Source organism: Apaloderma vittatum, unplaced genomic scaffold (assembly GCF_000703405.1).
Source record: "Apaloderma vittatum isolate BGI_N311 unplaced genomic scaffold, ASM70340v1 scaffold45496, whole genome shotgun sequence".
Classification (NCBI taxonomy): Eukaryota; Metazoa; Chordata; class Aves; order Trogoniformes; family Trogonidae; genus Apaloderma; species Apaloderma vittatum.
This window is the reverse complement of record NW_009720953.1, coordinates 2,013-20,098: the sequence shown is the minus strand read 5'-3', so window position 1 is coordinate 20,098 and position 18,086 is coordinate 2,013. Positions and strand designations below refer to the sequence as shown.

The following is an 18,086-nucleotide window of genomic DNA, read 5'->3' as shown; positions in this document are numbered from 1 at the left end:
CTGAACCAAGGACAGCCAAGAATGAGGCAGCGCTTACTGTAGGTTCATCTTTGGAGGAAACCGCTGAGAACCACAAAGTTACAGATTTCTTCTCTAACTAGTTTGTGAAAACTAAGGAAGAAACAAGAACTTGTAATCATTCTTCACTTTTCTGTTAACACCAAGGATGGAAATAAATTACTTTAAGTAACCTTTGAACCAAACCACACTAAGTAATAGGATGAAGTTCATGAAACAAAAGAGCATCGGGAAAACGTACCAAAAGCACAATCTGAACTCTAAGCCAAGCACGCTAAGAAATTAAAAATCCTGAAGCTAACAGATGCTGCAGAAATTCCGTCACACACATTCATGTAGAACTTGCTACCTAAACTTCAAAGTACTTTGTGGACATTATCTCGATATTGTAAACCTTTGAAGTCTACACCTCCTGCAGCAATCAAATGGACAAACGAAGGTCAACTCCTCTCCCTCCAGCTGGCATGATTTGCATAGAAATCCCTTTGCACACACTGAAGCACATGCTGCGAGTTTCCTCCCTATCCACTTGACCTATTACTTGGAGAAATAACAGTTTATTTTGAGATAATTCCTGATAAATTCACACTCACTGCAAAACATTCCTTTGTAGCCCAGGTCAAGGCTATCACTGTCAGGCACTATCATACTACAAAGAAACAAACAGCAGAATACTCTTCCTGTTTGCACAGGTAACAACTTTTAACGCATCTTTAAAGTGCTGAAATGAAGAATTAACTATCCTGTTCTGAGTAAATCATCACCTTGTATTTAGAAACTAGTTCCAAACACACTCAAGTGTGAATGTGTTGGAATTCCACATAATCAAGTAAATGAGCTTGGTTAGGACACAGCTTTTGAAGAAAACTGTAGCTTAAAAACACAGAACTTAATAAGATTTTAATCATGTTACTTTGCCGTGTTTCATAGATACTATACTAAAGAAATAATTTGGCTGTTCTATTCTACTGCAAAAACTCTTCCCATGCCAATTTATCTTGTTTTTTTCTGTTAACCACCTGACATGAACAACTTACTGCTTTACCTCAACCATTGCTGAAAGAGCATGGTGGTTCTGATCTAATGCGTTCTCCTTCCATTTACAGTCTGCAAACTGAACCAATTAAGTAGCTTCAGCTTCCTTTCACAAAACAACATAAAAACATGGAGTATTCTTCAATTCCTGTATGGAAAATGAGAAAACAGTTCAGAATTTGTGGAAAATAAATATTCATTACTGAATTTACAGAGCATATTCTGTCCATAATAACTGAACATAATTTTCCCTAGAAAAAACATTTGGATCGTATAATGTGATTATGAAGCCAAAAAGCAAACACTGCCACCACCTTTCAAAACCAAAACAAACCACTGGAGAACTTAGAGTAAACCTCAATAGTTCCAACGCATTTTTCAAGTACTAGTAAAATAAATGGCCTTGCTTCTTACTCTGCTGTCAGAGCAGAGCTATCACTGTGACAACTCCTCAACTGTGTAAATACCAGGGAGGTTCTGACACTGGGACACAGGAGATAAGGTTGCCCTGATGTCCTGTGAACAGAGGGAGGCTCATTCATTCCCTGATTTCTATAGCTTATTAGAGAATTCCACCCCCCCCATTTACAAGTGATTTAAACACAACGATTTTCTTTCTCCCTTCCTCTATTTTAAAGACAAAAAGATGCTGTTATCTTTCTAGCCAGAACATCTCTCTTCCACAGCTCAGAAGCGGGAGCCTGCTAGGATTTTTCAGCACGAAACATCATGCATCATTCATTTCATCAGGAATTCGCAGCGCTTGTCCTCTGGGACTACAAAGCCTTGGCTGGCCAAGCACATCTCTTCCATTTAGGAGAGCTCTGAGCACTCATTCTACGCTGCAAATCTCCTGTAAATAAATATGGTTTAAATTCTACAGCATCAATCAGCTTGAATCTAGAAGAGCAGATGCACGTTGAAGGTTTCTTTAAAAATGTGGTTTCCTAGACATGTCGAGTTGGGGTTTTTTAGCTCTGATTTTTTTTTTTCTGTACTACATGAAGTTCAACATACCTACATAAAGACTTATTCAGATACGAAATATCTAAAGATATATTGTAGTACTTAAAAGATGGTTCACATACCAAATGTTTGGTAAATTTAAAATTAAGACTTCAAAAGTAGGTAGCACAGAACCTCTACTGAGTGCTTCAGTACTCACTGCTTTCTTCCTCAGCTAGAAATGGGCACACTAAAGATGCTGTCTTCCAAAGCCAATGTTATCTGCTAATCCCTGCTTCAAGAAACATCAGTGGAATGCAGCCTGAATTTTTTAGTCCAAGCAAGGTGCTCAAACAGAAAAAAAGATCTGGCTGCGTATTAGAGAAATCACAAATTCAGATCTAATTTTATTCAGAGGCCATCAAAATTCCCTGTGTCAGGGGCAAAAACTGCACTGAAACTGCAAACTAAGAAGGGGAAAAGATGCATTTGTTTAAAACCAGTACATACTAGGGGCATTGAAAACCACACAGTCATCTAATCTTTCATATTAACTCCCACAAGATGCAAAGATCTTGCAATCCAGTAGGATAACCCAACACCAACCAATTAAAAAAAAGACTTATATTTCACTTGCAACGTGTCTGCAATTACTCAGAAAAAAATAAATAAGTGCATTTAAGGATAACAGTAGTGCGATCACTTCTTAAAGCACATTTATTAACGGTACAAATCAAAGACAAGCAAGTGCAAGTAAACAGACCAGTCCTCTGATTAAAATTAAGTAACCTCTTAAGTCGCAAGGTTAGGATGGAAAGTAGCCATTCTGAGACACTGCCAAGGTACAATTAAAATCTGCAAGTTTGAACGATCCTTACCATTTGCTGAAGTACTGATCAAAGCAGAACACATGCATTACTGCAGGCAATAAATACCAACCCTAGCAAATATTAACCTTTATTATTAGTGACGGTAATAAAAGGTGTATTTATAAATTGCACCATTGCTATTTCCCAAAATAAAGTTGAAAATTACTTTTTACGATTTAATTGGTAAATGCCGTTTGAAAAGGTTCAAACTACACTGTTTAGACAGGACCAGCCCACAGAGCATTTGTTTCTGCAGTCCCTTGGAATTTGAACTCCTTGATCTCTTCATCTATGTCTGTATCTGGGAGGAAAGGAGTCTTCTCCCACGGCTGTAGAATGCCATTTCTCTTGTCCATGAAGAAAACAACAGTAGAATCCTTGAACTTAATGTTTATTTTTTCCTTAAGCGGCTGAGGAAAAGAAGGATTGCCTGTAAAACTGCAAATCCTTTAACAAGTTTATAGCACCCCAAGATTAACCCCTAAAACAAAACTAGGCAATAAATGAAGATAGACGCTTTTCCATTTCTGGAAGGAAACACAGGCTAGTTAAGGTCAAGTCACTGGCAGAGAGTTAAGACACCTACTGAAGAGATAGGAACTCTCCAAATAGACATTCCAGGATGCCTAAAGAAACTGATTACTTGGACAAAAAACTCAAACAACATATTTTTGAGGTTGCCTTTACTGGATCTGAAGAAACAAAGTAGTGTATAGGTCTGATGTGGAAAGAAAAGACTTCTGAAAACACTGCAAAAATACGTAGATCATCCATCCACACTAATTTTTCAAATACTAGCTGCACTAAATCTAAAACAAATCTTAAAGACTTAATGTAGAATTAAAGATGCATACACCATTAACCATCACCAAAATCATGTAAATTTTATTTTTCCCCCTTTGTTGGTTGGCCTGGAAATGCCAGGGTAGAGATGATATGAAAAGTGCTTCTACTCCATTTTGAGGGACAAAGCCTCATAATATGATTTCCCCTCCTTTTTTCTTTTCATATTACTTATCTCAGTAGTCTCTGTAGCATTTCACGAAAAATCATAGGAATAAGATTATAAATGTTAATTTCAAAATTAGCAGCTACAGAGAACACAGAAGTACAGTACATAGTACCTGATCCCAAATGAGGCATCTGCAATTGATGGATATAAAAACATTAGTTTATTTAATCCCACATCATGATTATCATGAAAAATATTGTAAAGCCCTTGTAAAAAAATTCAGAAGAAAAGGAGGAAGTTGTTCATAACCTGACTTTTCACAAGTTTGTCATAAGACTGTAATTTTAACACTATAGGAAAAAAACCCCACTTTTGTCAAACCATTGTTCAGATGGTAATTTTTGAATAAGAAGTTAATTAAGATGGAAAAGCAACTCCAGAAGCTTAAAGTTAATTCTATAGGAATTAAACAAGATAATACACAGCTTTGGTTTTGTTTTCGGTACTGACATTACTTTGCAATCTCAGTCTTGGAGAAAGTCATTCACTGCAAGAGTCCGGCTCAACCATCACAAAATGTGGCAAATATAAACCTGTTTCACATTTTCTTAGAGTCCATTTTTAGTGACAGATTTACCTCAACATGACAAGAGACAGGAATTCCTGTTCATCAAGCCTGCATGTTTCATCAGAAGTGGGAAAGAAAACAAAAGAAAGAGAAACCACTGTCACTTTATGCCAGGCTACAGTTTTGTGGATACTTAAGCCCAACAATTGGTTCTCCTTTCCAATCCTGTACTACTATTGTTCATGAGGCATTATCCTACCAAGATACAAATCTTATCATCACTGACCACAATCAGCACATCTTTTTAGGTTTTAACAGTGGATGTTTATTGAAAAACTCAGCTCAAGTTAGAGCAGGTTGATCAGGACTTACTGTTTGGATGTCAAAAAGGAAATGAGCTGTACAACTGCAGTGCCAAAAGCAATGAAGTGAAACAAGATTAAGGTTTTCTTTCAAGTATTTTAGGGCTGACTAGCCAGTATAAAGAACCTACCCGATTTCAGCATTTGACATAACAATATCTTTTTTCCTGGATATACGAGTGTATAGAAATAGAGAATGACATTTTCCATTAAAGTAAGATTTTTAAACATTTCCAAAAATGGAAAATTAATTGGAACTACAAGTGAAGGGAACACAAGTTGCCCACTCAGCTGCCTTGGGGTTAATGAAAACCAAAGGAAACCCTTCTGCTCATACTTCTCTAGCTTCTCAGGATTAAAACACCAACTCTTTTTATAGGATGCAGCTAACATCTGGACAGATGTTTTTAATGCACCCATGACAATTACTTCACGGTTACCTTTCCAAAGCATTTCTAAATTAGAAATTGCTTGATATAAACCCCATCAAATTAAACTGCAAATTATGGGCACCTCTCACAACGTAACATACTACCTAGGTATGGGACAAACTTTCTCACAAATGGAACAAAGACTTTTATTAAAGATAAACTAATTGGACTGTTGGTTTACCTGTGGTTCTTATCTCAAAGCTTCTTGGCTGAGAATGGGTTTAATAATTACCTTTGATAACCTCTGTACTTAAGCTGCTCCTGCCTCTGCGTATTTCTGGTTTCTGACGTGGACATGTCTTGCTGTCTAACTGGCTGGTAAGTCTAACGGGAGAAATAAGAAATACACCATACAAAGATATCTGGACCTGGTTAACACCCAACATATAAATAAATAAGGTAAGTGAAACTACGAATTGCTGAAAGAGGATTAAAACATTCTAAATACATTACTTCAAAGAGAGAAGTTGGGCACAAAGCTGTAATAAAATTCAGTGACCCAAGCCCTGCATTCTTTTCGTGGGCAATTTTCTATCGTGCGTTTAATCTTAAAAGTTGGATTATAGTTTCTTTTACAAATCTTTAATTCAAACCAGAAACTGGACGTCTTTATAGCCCTAATGTTTCTGAAGGCCAAGAGTACTGAGATAGGTGCTCTGTCTATTTAACATGCCGCAGTTTTTGTAGCCAAAAACTACTGGATACTAGCCAAGGTGCCTAAACATGATGCATTCCTGAATAAATGCATAACTGCAAAATGATCTTCAACATTCAGATTCTAATAATTACAGTGGTAAGGTCTGTCTGAGGAGAGAAGAGACCTCTGACTGAATCAGCTTGTGAGAATCAGGAGCTAATCTGATCAGTGTCCTGAAGGCTGTATCTCAAGTTGTATTTGGTTCCAGTCTTAGGGAAAACAAGCAATATTCTCACCAAAAAAAAGGTACAAATTTAAATGTGTGTTCTAAATTTTGTTCTGTTTAGATTTAGAACATAAATTTAAATTCTCAGACATTCACCCTGAATTAACATGAGGACTGATGACTCTTTTCAAGGCAAAGAGCTGCTAATTAGACAATTACAGCAGAAAACACTTGGTTTTGCAGATACTTGCATTTCCAAGGAACTGAAAAAAGACCTTATTTAACAAACACCAGAAAGAAGGTCTCCTAGATAAAGCAACAGACAAGCTTTTGGGAGAAAGATTAAATCTGTCTGGGCTTCTGGAGGAATTCAATGGAGCGACCAGGTATAAAACTTAGCTAGTTTCAGGAGGGACACCCTCAGCTGTACGTAACCTGAGACAAAAAGACCTTCGCTGCCAGGTGGGTATGAGGAAAATCCACAGCAAGTCAGACGGATGAGGTGAAGTAGACGTTTAATTCCCAACTAGGTCATTAGAGGGAAGTCCTCTGGCTGTGAGTGAGCACGTGTGCATGTGTTTATGTCTCCTGGCAATATCTGCCTGTGCTATTTTAGACCTGTATATCTCTCTCTGCACAACTGAAGCAAACATTAATATATGAGACTGATACTTTGCTTTTGTTTCCTTAGAGGTTTCAGCAATCAAACCAAATGGGTGAAAAAAGCTTGAGGAAAAGGAAAGGAGAGGACAGGGGACAAGAGGATGCGCAATCCAGTCAGAGTCAAGAACTCCAAATGACGAGCCTTCAAAAGCAGGCAAAACTTTTCTTTTTGCCCTTCAGCCCGTGTGCATGTGAGGGGCTGCCGGTGGGGAGGCACTGGGGTATCTGTGCACACACATCATGGCACCAAACCTGCAACTCTGTCCCAAGTTAGCAGCAACGTACTCATCTCTTGATGGCGCAGCTGGTTTACATTTTAGGAAACTGCTAATTACTAGTTAAATAGCTTGTTAAAAACAAGAATATGCATTTTTTTTTTAAAGTATTTGAATTGTTTTTCAATCCGGTAACTTCTAAGCTGATCAAATGAGACAATTAACTTTGCTATTTCTTTCCACATGCAGCTCTCAGAAGCTGAAGCAGTTGTTCAGCTCATTGCTTCTCCAAGTTTGTTGGGGTTTCTAGCTACAAAATAGCCACTGGTACAGAAAGACAAGTGAAAATCTGTCTCCTCCAGAAAATTATAGATGATTGCTATTTGCTCTCAAGGAGGAAGTGGAATTCCTCTTTAAATGTAACTAACCTGGAAAAAGACTCTGTATGTGGTTTTAGATTGGTGCTAGGACTGGAAAAAACCTGATGTTATTAGGCTGGCCATAACTAACAGAAAAAATTGAGTACCTCATGCCGCTTTTTTGTCGTTGTTAGGTTTTGGTTATTTTTGGTTTTAGCAGGAGATACCTCAAATTTTAGTAGATTCATGTGACATGTAGGTACAAAGTCAGGAGATCTTTTCACCAACCATCAGTATCAAAAGTAATTGCTGTGCACAAATATCTGAAGCAAGGAGAGAAAAACAACTGCTGAGAGACAAAAAAAAAAAGACTCCTTTCAAGAAATCAAATCTTTGGAGCTTAGAGAATTCAGAATTCCTCAAGTGCTCAGAAAAGAATTTCAGTGATTAATCAAAGAGTGGAAACGGGATGTTCACCTGTACGAGGTTAGATCTGAGACCCACATAACCCAAAGGACAGTTTAATAAAGTAAATACACAAGCAGACAAACTGAATAACTACTTTTGGAAATAAGGCATGTATGTGCATCTCAGAAAGGAAAGAGAAACTTCATTTAGTTTAATACATTACTTTGTAGGAAATTTTTTTTCAGCTTTCAACATGAAGTCATTAATGACAATTACTACAGTTGTATTATACCAAAAAGTATATTAAATTATTAGAAATTACTTTACCAAAACGTCTTGTTTTATTTCAAGGTGGGCCTCATCAGTGGAATCTGTATGATTGTCGGTACAATTATCGGCTCAGGTATCTTTGTTTCTCCTAAGTCAGTACTTGCCAATGTCGGAGCTGTGGGTCCGTGTTTAACCATCTGGGCAGCCTGTGGACTACTTGCAACGTTAGGTAAATGAGTCAACAAAGAATCTGAATATTTCCTTAAATTTCTGTATCTGTGGTTTCTGCATGCTACTTTCATTTCACAAACTGGCTAATAACACCTAGACTAAAATCAATCATATCCTGCTGAGTGTAGCAGTAGTCTGGCAAAAATTTAAAATATGTACTGTTTCATAAGAGGTAAGTTTGGTTTTAAAACTTGTAAAGTACATTCTTAGTTCATTCTGAATGCGAGTTTTAGTTTTTCTTACTTCATCCTCTTAAAAAGTGATAATCTGTTCTAGTCACTCATCGCTTAAGTTTATGAACTTAACCAATAATAAATGCTTTTCTTGTTCTTCAGGTGCACTTTGTTTTGCTGAGCTTGGTACAATGATCACAAAATCTGGAGGAGAATATCCTTACCTTATGGAAGCATTTGGCCCAATTCCAGCATTTTTGTTTTCTTGGACAAGCTTAATTGTTACAAAACCCAGTTCATTCGCTATCATTTGCCTCAGCTTTGCTGAGTACGCATCAGCTCCTTTTTACCCGGGTTGTGATCCGCCCCAAGTTGTCATCAAGTGTCTTGCAGCAGCTCTCATTGGTAAGATACTTTCTTAAAAAGAGACACAATCCCTAGTTGTGTAGAGATTTCCGTTTGGCCCCATCAGTTACTGCATTTCAGCACCTTGAGACATGAGGAGATTAATCTTCATGAAGACACCAGGAAGCGACCTTATAATGAAAGCAACAGCAAACTTTGGAGAAAAGTACAGCGATTCCATCTAGATAACATATATACAAAGAAAAGGATAGGTTTAAAAATGGTTTGTTCCTCATCTGAGTTTCTTTTCTTCAAGACAGAGCTGTGTAATAAGTGTTTCTCTCTAAGAGAAAAAGAAGAAAAATGAAGTATGGAGATATTTCTGTATTTATCAGGATGCTGTGCAACAATTTTAAACTGTTTTTGTTAAAGGTACTATCAAAATCTAATTGAGAAAAGTGGTTTCTTATTTTAAAAGTTACCCAAACATAATATATTAAAAAATTGTATCAGTAATACAGACAAGCAGTGGGAGAAAAAAGCAGTACAGTAAGTAAGGGGGAAAAAAGTTAAAAGGCAACTTTTCTTTCACTTCCGACAAATTTGATGCAGAAACTCATACATGTATTTATTTTAGTGATAATTACAATCGTGAATTCATTGAGTGTGAAGCTGGGAAGCTACCTCCAGAATTTTCTCACAGCTGCCAAAATGATCATTGTCACAATCATTATTGTAAGTGGAATTGTTCTCCTTGCACAAGGTAATTTAATATACTTTACTTGCAAAAATTACTTCAGCTTTTAGTATGACCATTAAACAAATTTCCCACTGAGAGAGATGGCACAAAATAAGGCTCTCTTAATTGAATTTTTAGTTCCAGATCTCTTGGAAACTATGGTATTTTCTTTTCATAAAGGGGGGTGGCTGGGAAGTGCAACACTACAGATCAATTAATAAGAGTTTCTATAAATTGATTTTAACAGTGTTTCAAAACATGAAACAGATGTTGAAATGTTTCTTCATGTGGTAGCGATTAAAGCAATTAATTTCAACACTGATCAGTAATTTACATCTTACTTGCAGGGAAAACTGAGAACTTCCAAGACTCTTTCAAGGACAGTAAAATCTCTATTAGTTCTATCAGTCTGGCATTTTATAACGGACTCTGGGCCTACGACGGCTGGTAAGGCATCTTCACCAGCGCTAACGGCTACATTTAACAGCCTTTATTTAACTGGTTTACTCTTCCGGATCTGAAAAAGTTAAACTTCTGATTGGTTGCTACGATTATCTCTCTTAATGAATTCTGGGAAAACACCGCCAGTTTGGTTAAAGAAAAAAAAAAACCAAATCCTCAAAAGTTGCTGTTTGTTGGGGAAAGAAACCATACTAGATCCTGAAAGGGCTCCTGTTTGCCGCTCAAGGTGCTTCAGTACCACGTCACAGATTTAACTCCATTATATGGGGCAAAGCAGCTGTTTGATTAGTACAAGAGGACATAGAAAAACCATTGTGTGTCAGAATCTGTAAAGTTAAACTTTCAGATTTCTTACTCAAGTTTTAACTGAAATTAAGCCTTCTTCCCTGAGAAGCTTTCAGTTTTAAAATCTCCACATCTGTTTAGCCATTATTATTTACCATGCTAGATTTAAGAAAATACATTCAAAACCAATCACAGATATGGATGGATTTAGGTTTAACCTTTATGTTCTCCACACAGCATTTATATTTAATACTCAGAAGAGTGCTTTCTAGAACTATTTTTGTAAAAATAAACTTATTTACTGGCAGGAATATTTAACTTAATCTCTTAATTTAAACAAAGCGAGTCCTGTTTAGATGCTTAAAACTGAATTTATTTTTAAATGGATTACTCTTTCAGGTTCTATTTCCAAGCATGAGTGACTCAACCCAGACAAGCAAATCTGCCAGTTAAGGCACTCACCTTGATTTTTTTAAGGGGCAGGGAAGCTGGTGCCTAAGTAATTATGTCAGTATGTAACCACCAGGCACTGACATCTGAAAATTAGGCTGTTGAACTGTAAATACCAACTCCTCACATGTTCAGAAGTGGAGCAGTAAATATCTTGTTTAATTTTGGTCCACACGCTCCAGCAAAAAATTTGGAAATTATAACTGATAGGTGTAATCCTTAAAAAGGTTTTCACATCAGTTTTCTAGTGAGTATGACTTACAGAACAATTGTGAAACACTGGCAGACTTGTTTCAGTCCTCGCAACGGGCACACTTGTGCTTTTGATTTGAAAAGACTCAGATATTGCAAAGCTTGAAGTTCAAAGGCAATCTTGGGCATCTGAGATAAACGTCTGCCAAATTTTTGTTTTGTTATTCTGGGCTATTTTATCAAAGAACTAAGACAATCTCATTCCAAAATCTCAAAAATGCTTCTAAAACTGTGATAAGGTAATGGAGGAAAACATGGTGAATCGGGGCTGGCATCTGGATAAGAAGCTCATATAGTTTTTTGTCCTGCAGCTTTATCAGTTAACGACTGGTTGTACCTTTTTCTTTTCTTCATCTGAAGAGGTAAAAAAAACCCCCTGAAACACACCCCAACCCAGCAATACAAGAAGTTTAACACCTGGTTTCATAATATATTATATTTCAACACGTAACTGCTGGTAATGTTGCATTAATGTTCTTCCTTCCAGGAATCAACTCAACTACATCACAGAAGAACTTAAAAATCCCTACAGGTAAAATTACGTAGAGAAGCAGTGATTCTCTAACAACAAAAAAATCAAACACAGTATTTTTGTACTAGCAGGCACATAGTCTGGTTTGCTTTTAAAAGCAATTTAAGGTATGAGCACTAAAGCACAAAGTGAGTTAGCATCTATTACGTGCTTCTTAAGTTTGCAGACTTTGCAGACTTTGTATTTTTCCTTTTTTAAAATTCTAATTTCCATGGCTCTAAAATAAAGAAATGTAAATACCCCTAAAGAGCATACGGGGAAAAGTAAGAGTCCACAGTTTACTATGAGAGCCCTACCCAGTGACACAGCAATGCTGATGGAGTCTTACTTTTGCATTCTTTAGAAACCTACCGCTATCTATAATTATTGGAATCCCCTTGGTTACAGTTTGTTACGTTCTGATAAACATTTCCTATTTCACCGTAATGACTTCAACAGAACTCCTGCAGTCCCAGGCAGTTGCTGTGGTAAGCCACTTTATTTTGTAATAGAACATCGGAAGAGGGCGGTTGTGCGTTCCAGTCACCAACAAGAAGGAACCTGTAATTTTTCTTAAGATACAATTAATTTCTGAGCTGTCAGCATCACCCTTCTCCATTAGCTACTGTCATTTCTTAATCTACAATTTTAAATAGCTCTGTCATATCCCAAGAAAAAAAGGGAAGCAAAAGTACTATAGTCTTCAGCTAACATTTTGTAAACACCGCAGCTCAGAAGCTGACTGTTTACCAGAAGGACCAAAAAGATGGAAGGAAAAATAACATTTGACTGCTGCTTTGCCCTTTGCAGTGTTGCCAGTATTTCTGAGAAACAAGCACAACAGTAGATCAAAGTTTGTTGCTCTGAAGCTAACAGCAAGTAGTCCCTAATTCACATCCTCCTTATTCTTGCCTTTTTTTTTTTCTTAAAAAAAACTAAGAAATACTGCTTTTACATTATGGCAAGACATACTATTACAAATAAAAATAAAGACCACATAAACTTCTAAAGTCTTAGAAACACATCTGTCCCTTCAGTTCCACTTGGTAAATTTTCTGTGGGACACATCTCTGAAATAACCACTAAGAGGCCATGCAGTGATTTTTTCCTAATGGTAGTTTCTGGGGAAAACAAACCACATGAGGCAACATACAGGCAAAATAGTGTAGCACACTTAAGAAGTACACTAATGTAGAAACACTTAAATTTTTAAAATAAAACATTTTAAAATGTAGAACCTAATATACTTTCAGCACCATGTTTGCACCAAGAAGCACAGCGATGTATGTATTGAGTTATATCTTAAGAACTCTTCCTTTTCATACATCGCTAAACTTACAATCTGAACACCATCCCCAGCTACCACTAAACTTGTCAGAGTAAATTAATAACAAAACCTCAGCGTGCCACTAGCATCACCAAGGCAGCACGGCAAACAGAAGGACTGCACTGTAAATTTGAAGAGGTCTACACATCACTTTTTGCTTTGCATTAATTTGAGCGCCCTACTACTGGACAAACAACTCTGACATTACGCCTGTGCTTCACTTCGTCAAAAGTTAATCACCCTCCCAACCACAAGCCAACACCTGTCAAAGAAGTTTGAATCCAAATTCATTTACAGTAGACCAACATAGGTACATTCAGTCTAATCCTTCCCTCTGCAAGCACTAACACGCCCCGGCACGCTCCCGGGCACATTCACCCTTCAGCCATTCAGGCACGAGGCGAGGCCTGGCTGTGCCGTCGCTGCTCCCGTTACGCCCACACAGGCCAGACCCAGCCTGCGCACAGGTGGCACCTGCAGCAACGCCAGCTTTTTGTTTCACAGACACATCCCCAAACCTGGTGTCTTTAACAGAATTTCATTTCTGTGTATTTTTTTTAATTTCTTTTTACATGTCTTCCAGTTTTTCCTACAGATGCTGCATCTCAAACATTACAATATTGAGTAGTTCACTCAATATATAGTGGTTCATGAATTAATCCAAGTCTTCATTTACAAAGAATTCTTTAGTAACTACACAACTTATGTTTTTATTGTTAACGTACCTTAGATATCCATTTACTGTACTTTTAAAAAGGCTCCAACATTACTGAAGATACCAAATGGCAGTTACAAATGACAAACATGATTCATTTTAATCCTGTATCTCAGACATTCGGAGACCGAGTGCTTTACCCAGCCTCTTGGATAGTTCCTCTCTTTGTGGCCTTTTCCACAATGGGATCTGCCAATGGGACCTGTTTTACTGCAGGCAGGTAAGTTCCCTTTCTAAATATCTTAAACTGAAAACTTTGGAAGCATGAAAAAAATATATGTACATTTATGTGTCTACACATATAACATAGACATTCTTCTGATCCAAATGTCCAAAATGTAATTAAGAGGTACCTGCAAATCTAACTATATTGTTTACTTTTCAAAAGAAACACTGGCTATGCAACTCTGAAAAATTGAAAAATATGGTCTCTTATGCTTAAATCAAAGGAGCTATAGCACAAAAGCTTTTTTACCATACTGAGTTTAAACCTAAGAATTAAATAGTTAAAAAAACCCTACCAGTAAGAATATGAGTACAGCAATAATGATAAAAAAACTGAAAGGAGAAGCTACTCATATCCATTGTTCAATGCTTCCATTTACTATTTGAAAATATTTTAAATTTCAAATCCATCTTAATGTCATAGGGTTGTAAAGACCAATTTTTTGACAGAAGGTTGTCAAGGTCATTTTTAGGTATGAAGCAACTTAAATATTTAAAAGTGGCTAATATTTTTTTTCCAAAATGATTTTAAATTGACTATGCAAACTAACATTCTGAAATTAGTTTCAAGTTCACTACTTTAGTCCTGGTTATTTTCCTTATTTCAGTCTACAATATTCCTTAGATCCCATCGTGTATCTAAGGACAAACAACAAAAAAAACCTGATAATGAACAGTGCTCAATTTTTTTTTCATTAATGCCACCCTTAAGCCTAGGTGCCACACTAACGGGATCGCCTTGTTTTTGTTTTGTCAGACTTGTTTATGTTGCAGGTCGTGAAGGGCACATGCTAGAAGTGCTGTCTTACATTAGTGTTAAGCGTTTAACACCAGCACCTGCTATCATATTTTACGTAAGTATATATTCTAAGTCTAGAAAAATTAGCAACAAAAATTCTCCAGTAATACATGCTTTCACAATTTCTTACCAGCAGTCTTTACACGTTATCTTTGAATATCTAGACAAGAAAATCACTAAATATATGTAAGGAAAACCAGACTATATAAAAATCCCCAACTTCTCAACTTGAACAGTTTCATTCCATAACTGGATTTAAAAAAATCATAATATCTAAGGATCTCCAGCATGAAAACAAATAAAAAAAAATTCTTCAACGATGCCTGAAAGCAAGCTATCACTACCCTACCTCCTCCAAGAATGCATTTCTATCTCACTGAAAAGAATTCCTAGATTTTTAAATGTATTTATTGAGTAGAATATCTTAAAGGTAAACCAAAATGAATTCAGAATGCAATTGCTGTCACTTTAGTAACCTAAAAAATCTATTTAGTGTCTTCACTTACTCCAAGATACAGTCAAAAAGGCAGATTAACGCATACAGATTTTAAGTCTTTCTGACTTCAAATGGAATTAAGATGACACACAAAAGTAATACACCTAAATGTTTCAGCAACAGCATTTACAGATCACACCCTGGAACACCATAAATGTACACTCATACTGACAAGAAGTAAAATTCAGCCTTCTTTAATAATAGACTATACTATTTTTTTTGCTTTTATTTTAGGGGGCCATTGCCATTATTTATATTATTCCTGGCGACATTAACACACTCATAAATTATTTCAGTTTTGCAGTCTGGATATTTTACGGTTTAACTGTACTTGCACTTATTGTGATGAGATTTACAAGAAAGGAACTCAAGAGACCCATCAGAGTAAGTTTTGCACTTGGTGCGGCTTTCCCTCCATTCCCATAAATACTGAAACACTAACTCATCCCAAATGAGCACTACTGGGTACTCATTTAAGTACCCAAACGTCTGGGTACTTCAAGAACATGGACAGTAACCGAGCCATTTGTTTGCAGAATTCCACTGAAGAGGTACCAAAAATAAGACCCCAGGTCATTGCACTGGAGTTAGGTCCCAGATTCATTAAAATGCCAATTCCTACATTGCCATTTGCAGTGTAGACAAAGCCACCTTGGCCAGTGATTTAGTAGAAGTTTTCCTCATCCATATTCTTGCTATTCTTTCCATTGCCTATCTAATTCCAGAAATTTTAAAAGGGAAAAACCTGCATAAGGCAATGAAAACATTCATCTTTCATGCTTGCAACTTCTGTGTAAGGACAGGAAAATAATTTGGGGCTTTGTGTCTTGCAGATACCCATCATCATTCCAGTTATAGTGACAGTGGTCTCCATTATACTGGTACTGGCACCAATCATCAGCGCACCTGAACTGCCCTATTTGTACTGTGCTTTATTTATACTTAGCGGACTTATATTTTATGCACTTTTTGTTCATTTTAAATTCAAGTGGCCCCAAAAAATATCAAGTAAGTATACCTCAGCTAGTCAGCTCCAAATTCAACCGAACATTGCTAGCTTTAGGTTAATTCCCATAATGCACCTCATTAGGTGGTCCATCCCATCTACATCACTGAGCAGGGTGTGGGAGGACAGCAATTTTCCAAACACATTATAAGGGGCATACAGTGAACTTTAGTAAAGGTTGTATTTTACTCCTTCCTGGGGAAAAAAAGTGATGTCTAACTTGAGGAAAAACAAAAGATTCACAAAAAAGGAATACATCACTGGAGTAGCACAAAAAAAACCCCAAACCAGACAGAAGGAACTATTTCATCTGTAAAGTTAGGGTTTTTTCAGTTGTTTGTATTTCAAAACGTTGCTTTAGCCATTAACTAAAGATTAGCAGACACATGCTCATGCCACAAAATACTGTGCTTTCAGCTCAGGTTATCATTTCACTACACTTACTAAAGAAATGCTAACAGCATTAACACCAAAAAATAATCACAGTGCTGCTGAGTAAACTGAAAGTTCCAAGAACCCTGTGTGTGACCATTTGTAACAATTTTGCATAGTCACTAGAGAAACTGTTAGCAATTATCTCAGGGAAAACAGGATACAGAGATAGTTCTGAAAGGAACAGTGGAACTAGCTGAAGAGAACAGAAGTAGTAGTTCTAAAGACATTAAAAATATTCATCATCTCTCTCTCCTGCCTCCCCCCCGATTATTAAATATTCTGTAATTACACAATTAGAAGCACTGTACACTAGTAAAAACAAATGTAGAGCTGCTGAAATGTTGTAGCTTGGATCTTCAGACTGTTTTTCTAAGTTTACGAGTGATTACAAGAGAGACAGACAACTACTCACAAGGATAATTTTCTCACTTAGAAAAATCACTTATGCATCTGAAAACAAATACTGTTCTCTCAAAAAGCCTCTAACAATTTTTTTCCTCAGAGCCCATAACTATGCACCTTCAGATGCTTTTGGAAGTTGTTCCAGCTGAAGAAGTTACTGAATAAAGTGTTTTCTGTGTACCAGGTTTTTCCTAAGTGCCATACAGGTTGAAAGAAATTCAATTTAGTTTGGCACACATTTACACTTTCTCAATTTTATTTTCATAACAGTGTATTATTTTTGCTATGCTTTGGTACTTGAAAAATGTTAAATATGTAAGAATAAAAGACTTCTGAGCCAGATTACAGTGTCCAAAGCTCTTTTCATTGTTTGCTAGTATGCAGGGTATCTTGTTTTCTGCATTAAAATTATTCAAAATAAAAAAAGAGGAATATTTCAATTATGAAGATGGCAAAACTTACCAGGCAACACTGTCACGATGCTTTTAATCACACTGCTGAAAGAAATAAGGAGCTATCATTTATAGCATCACATTTCATAGGCCCCACAGAAAGGACGGGAATAATGTAAAACCAGAATAACCCAATTTTCAGACTAAACATTAGCTATCAAAAAATTGACCGAGGAATTAACAGCTGAAATAAAAACAGAAAGCACAGCTGACAAGGGGAGGCTGATTATAAACGTAAATTAAGTTCCTACATATTTTATTTTGCAACTATCAACACATAAAAATGATGAGTTCCGATTAATTTGGAAGAGATGTTGTGATTATTGTCATTCAGGAGAGCGAATGACTGAGGAAGGCAATGGAGAAAAAATGAAATTGTAATTCTGTAACCACAAATAAAGTGCTGACTCGCTATGAGGTTTTGTCCCAGTCACCCTATTACAACTGCTATTCCCCTACCCCAGGCAGTAAAACCCTTAGTTCAAACAGAAGATCTATATGGTTCAGGGAAAGACTTAAAGGAATAAACTACTTTTGCATATGGAATGACTACTGACTACAATTTTGAAGGCTGAAATAGAGCCATCAGTTTGGGGGATGAGGGAAAAAATATGAGAGGTTCACACGCAGTCTCAGATGACAGGAGAACAGGAAAAGGGAGCTATTTGTTCCTACTATGTCTTGAGGGTACAGGACTTTGGGCAGGCAGCACACAGATGGCTTCAGAACAGAAAAAAAATTCTTGGCAAAATATGTTACCCGACTACTGAATTCCTTAGTGCAGAAATGTTCAAAGTTGACACAGGTTCCATAATCCAGCTGA

At 36.7% G+C, this 18,086-nt stretch overlaps 1 protein-coding gene across 1 annotated transcript; it reads left to right on the top strand.

Moving 5' to 3' along the window:
* The first annotated feature begins 5,466 nt into the window (after nt 1–5,466).
* SLC7A9 (solute carrier family 7 (amino acid transporter light chain, bo,+ system), member 9) lies at nt 5,467–16,991 on the top strand. Its single transcript, XM_009871161.1, has 13 exons — nt 5,467–5,579; nt 6,735–6,860; nt 8,040–8,187; nt 8,525–8,767; nt 9,345–9,470; nt 9,794–9,893; nt 11,383–11,427; nt 11,771–11,894; nt 13,565–13,668; nt 14,431–14,527; nt 15,203–15,352; nt 15,802–15,976; nt 16,912–16,991. The coding sequence occupies exons 2-13, from the start codon at nt 6,756–6,758 to the stop codon at nt 16,974–16,976; spliced, it is 1,482 nt and encodes a 493-aa protein (XP_009869463.1). The 5' UTR covers nt 5,467–5,579; nt 6,735–6,755; the 3' UTR covers nt 16,977–16,991.
* The last annotated feature ends 1,095 nt before the right edge of the window (nt 16,992–18,086 follow it).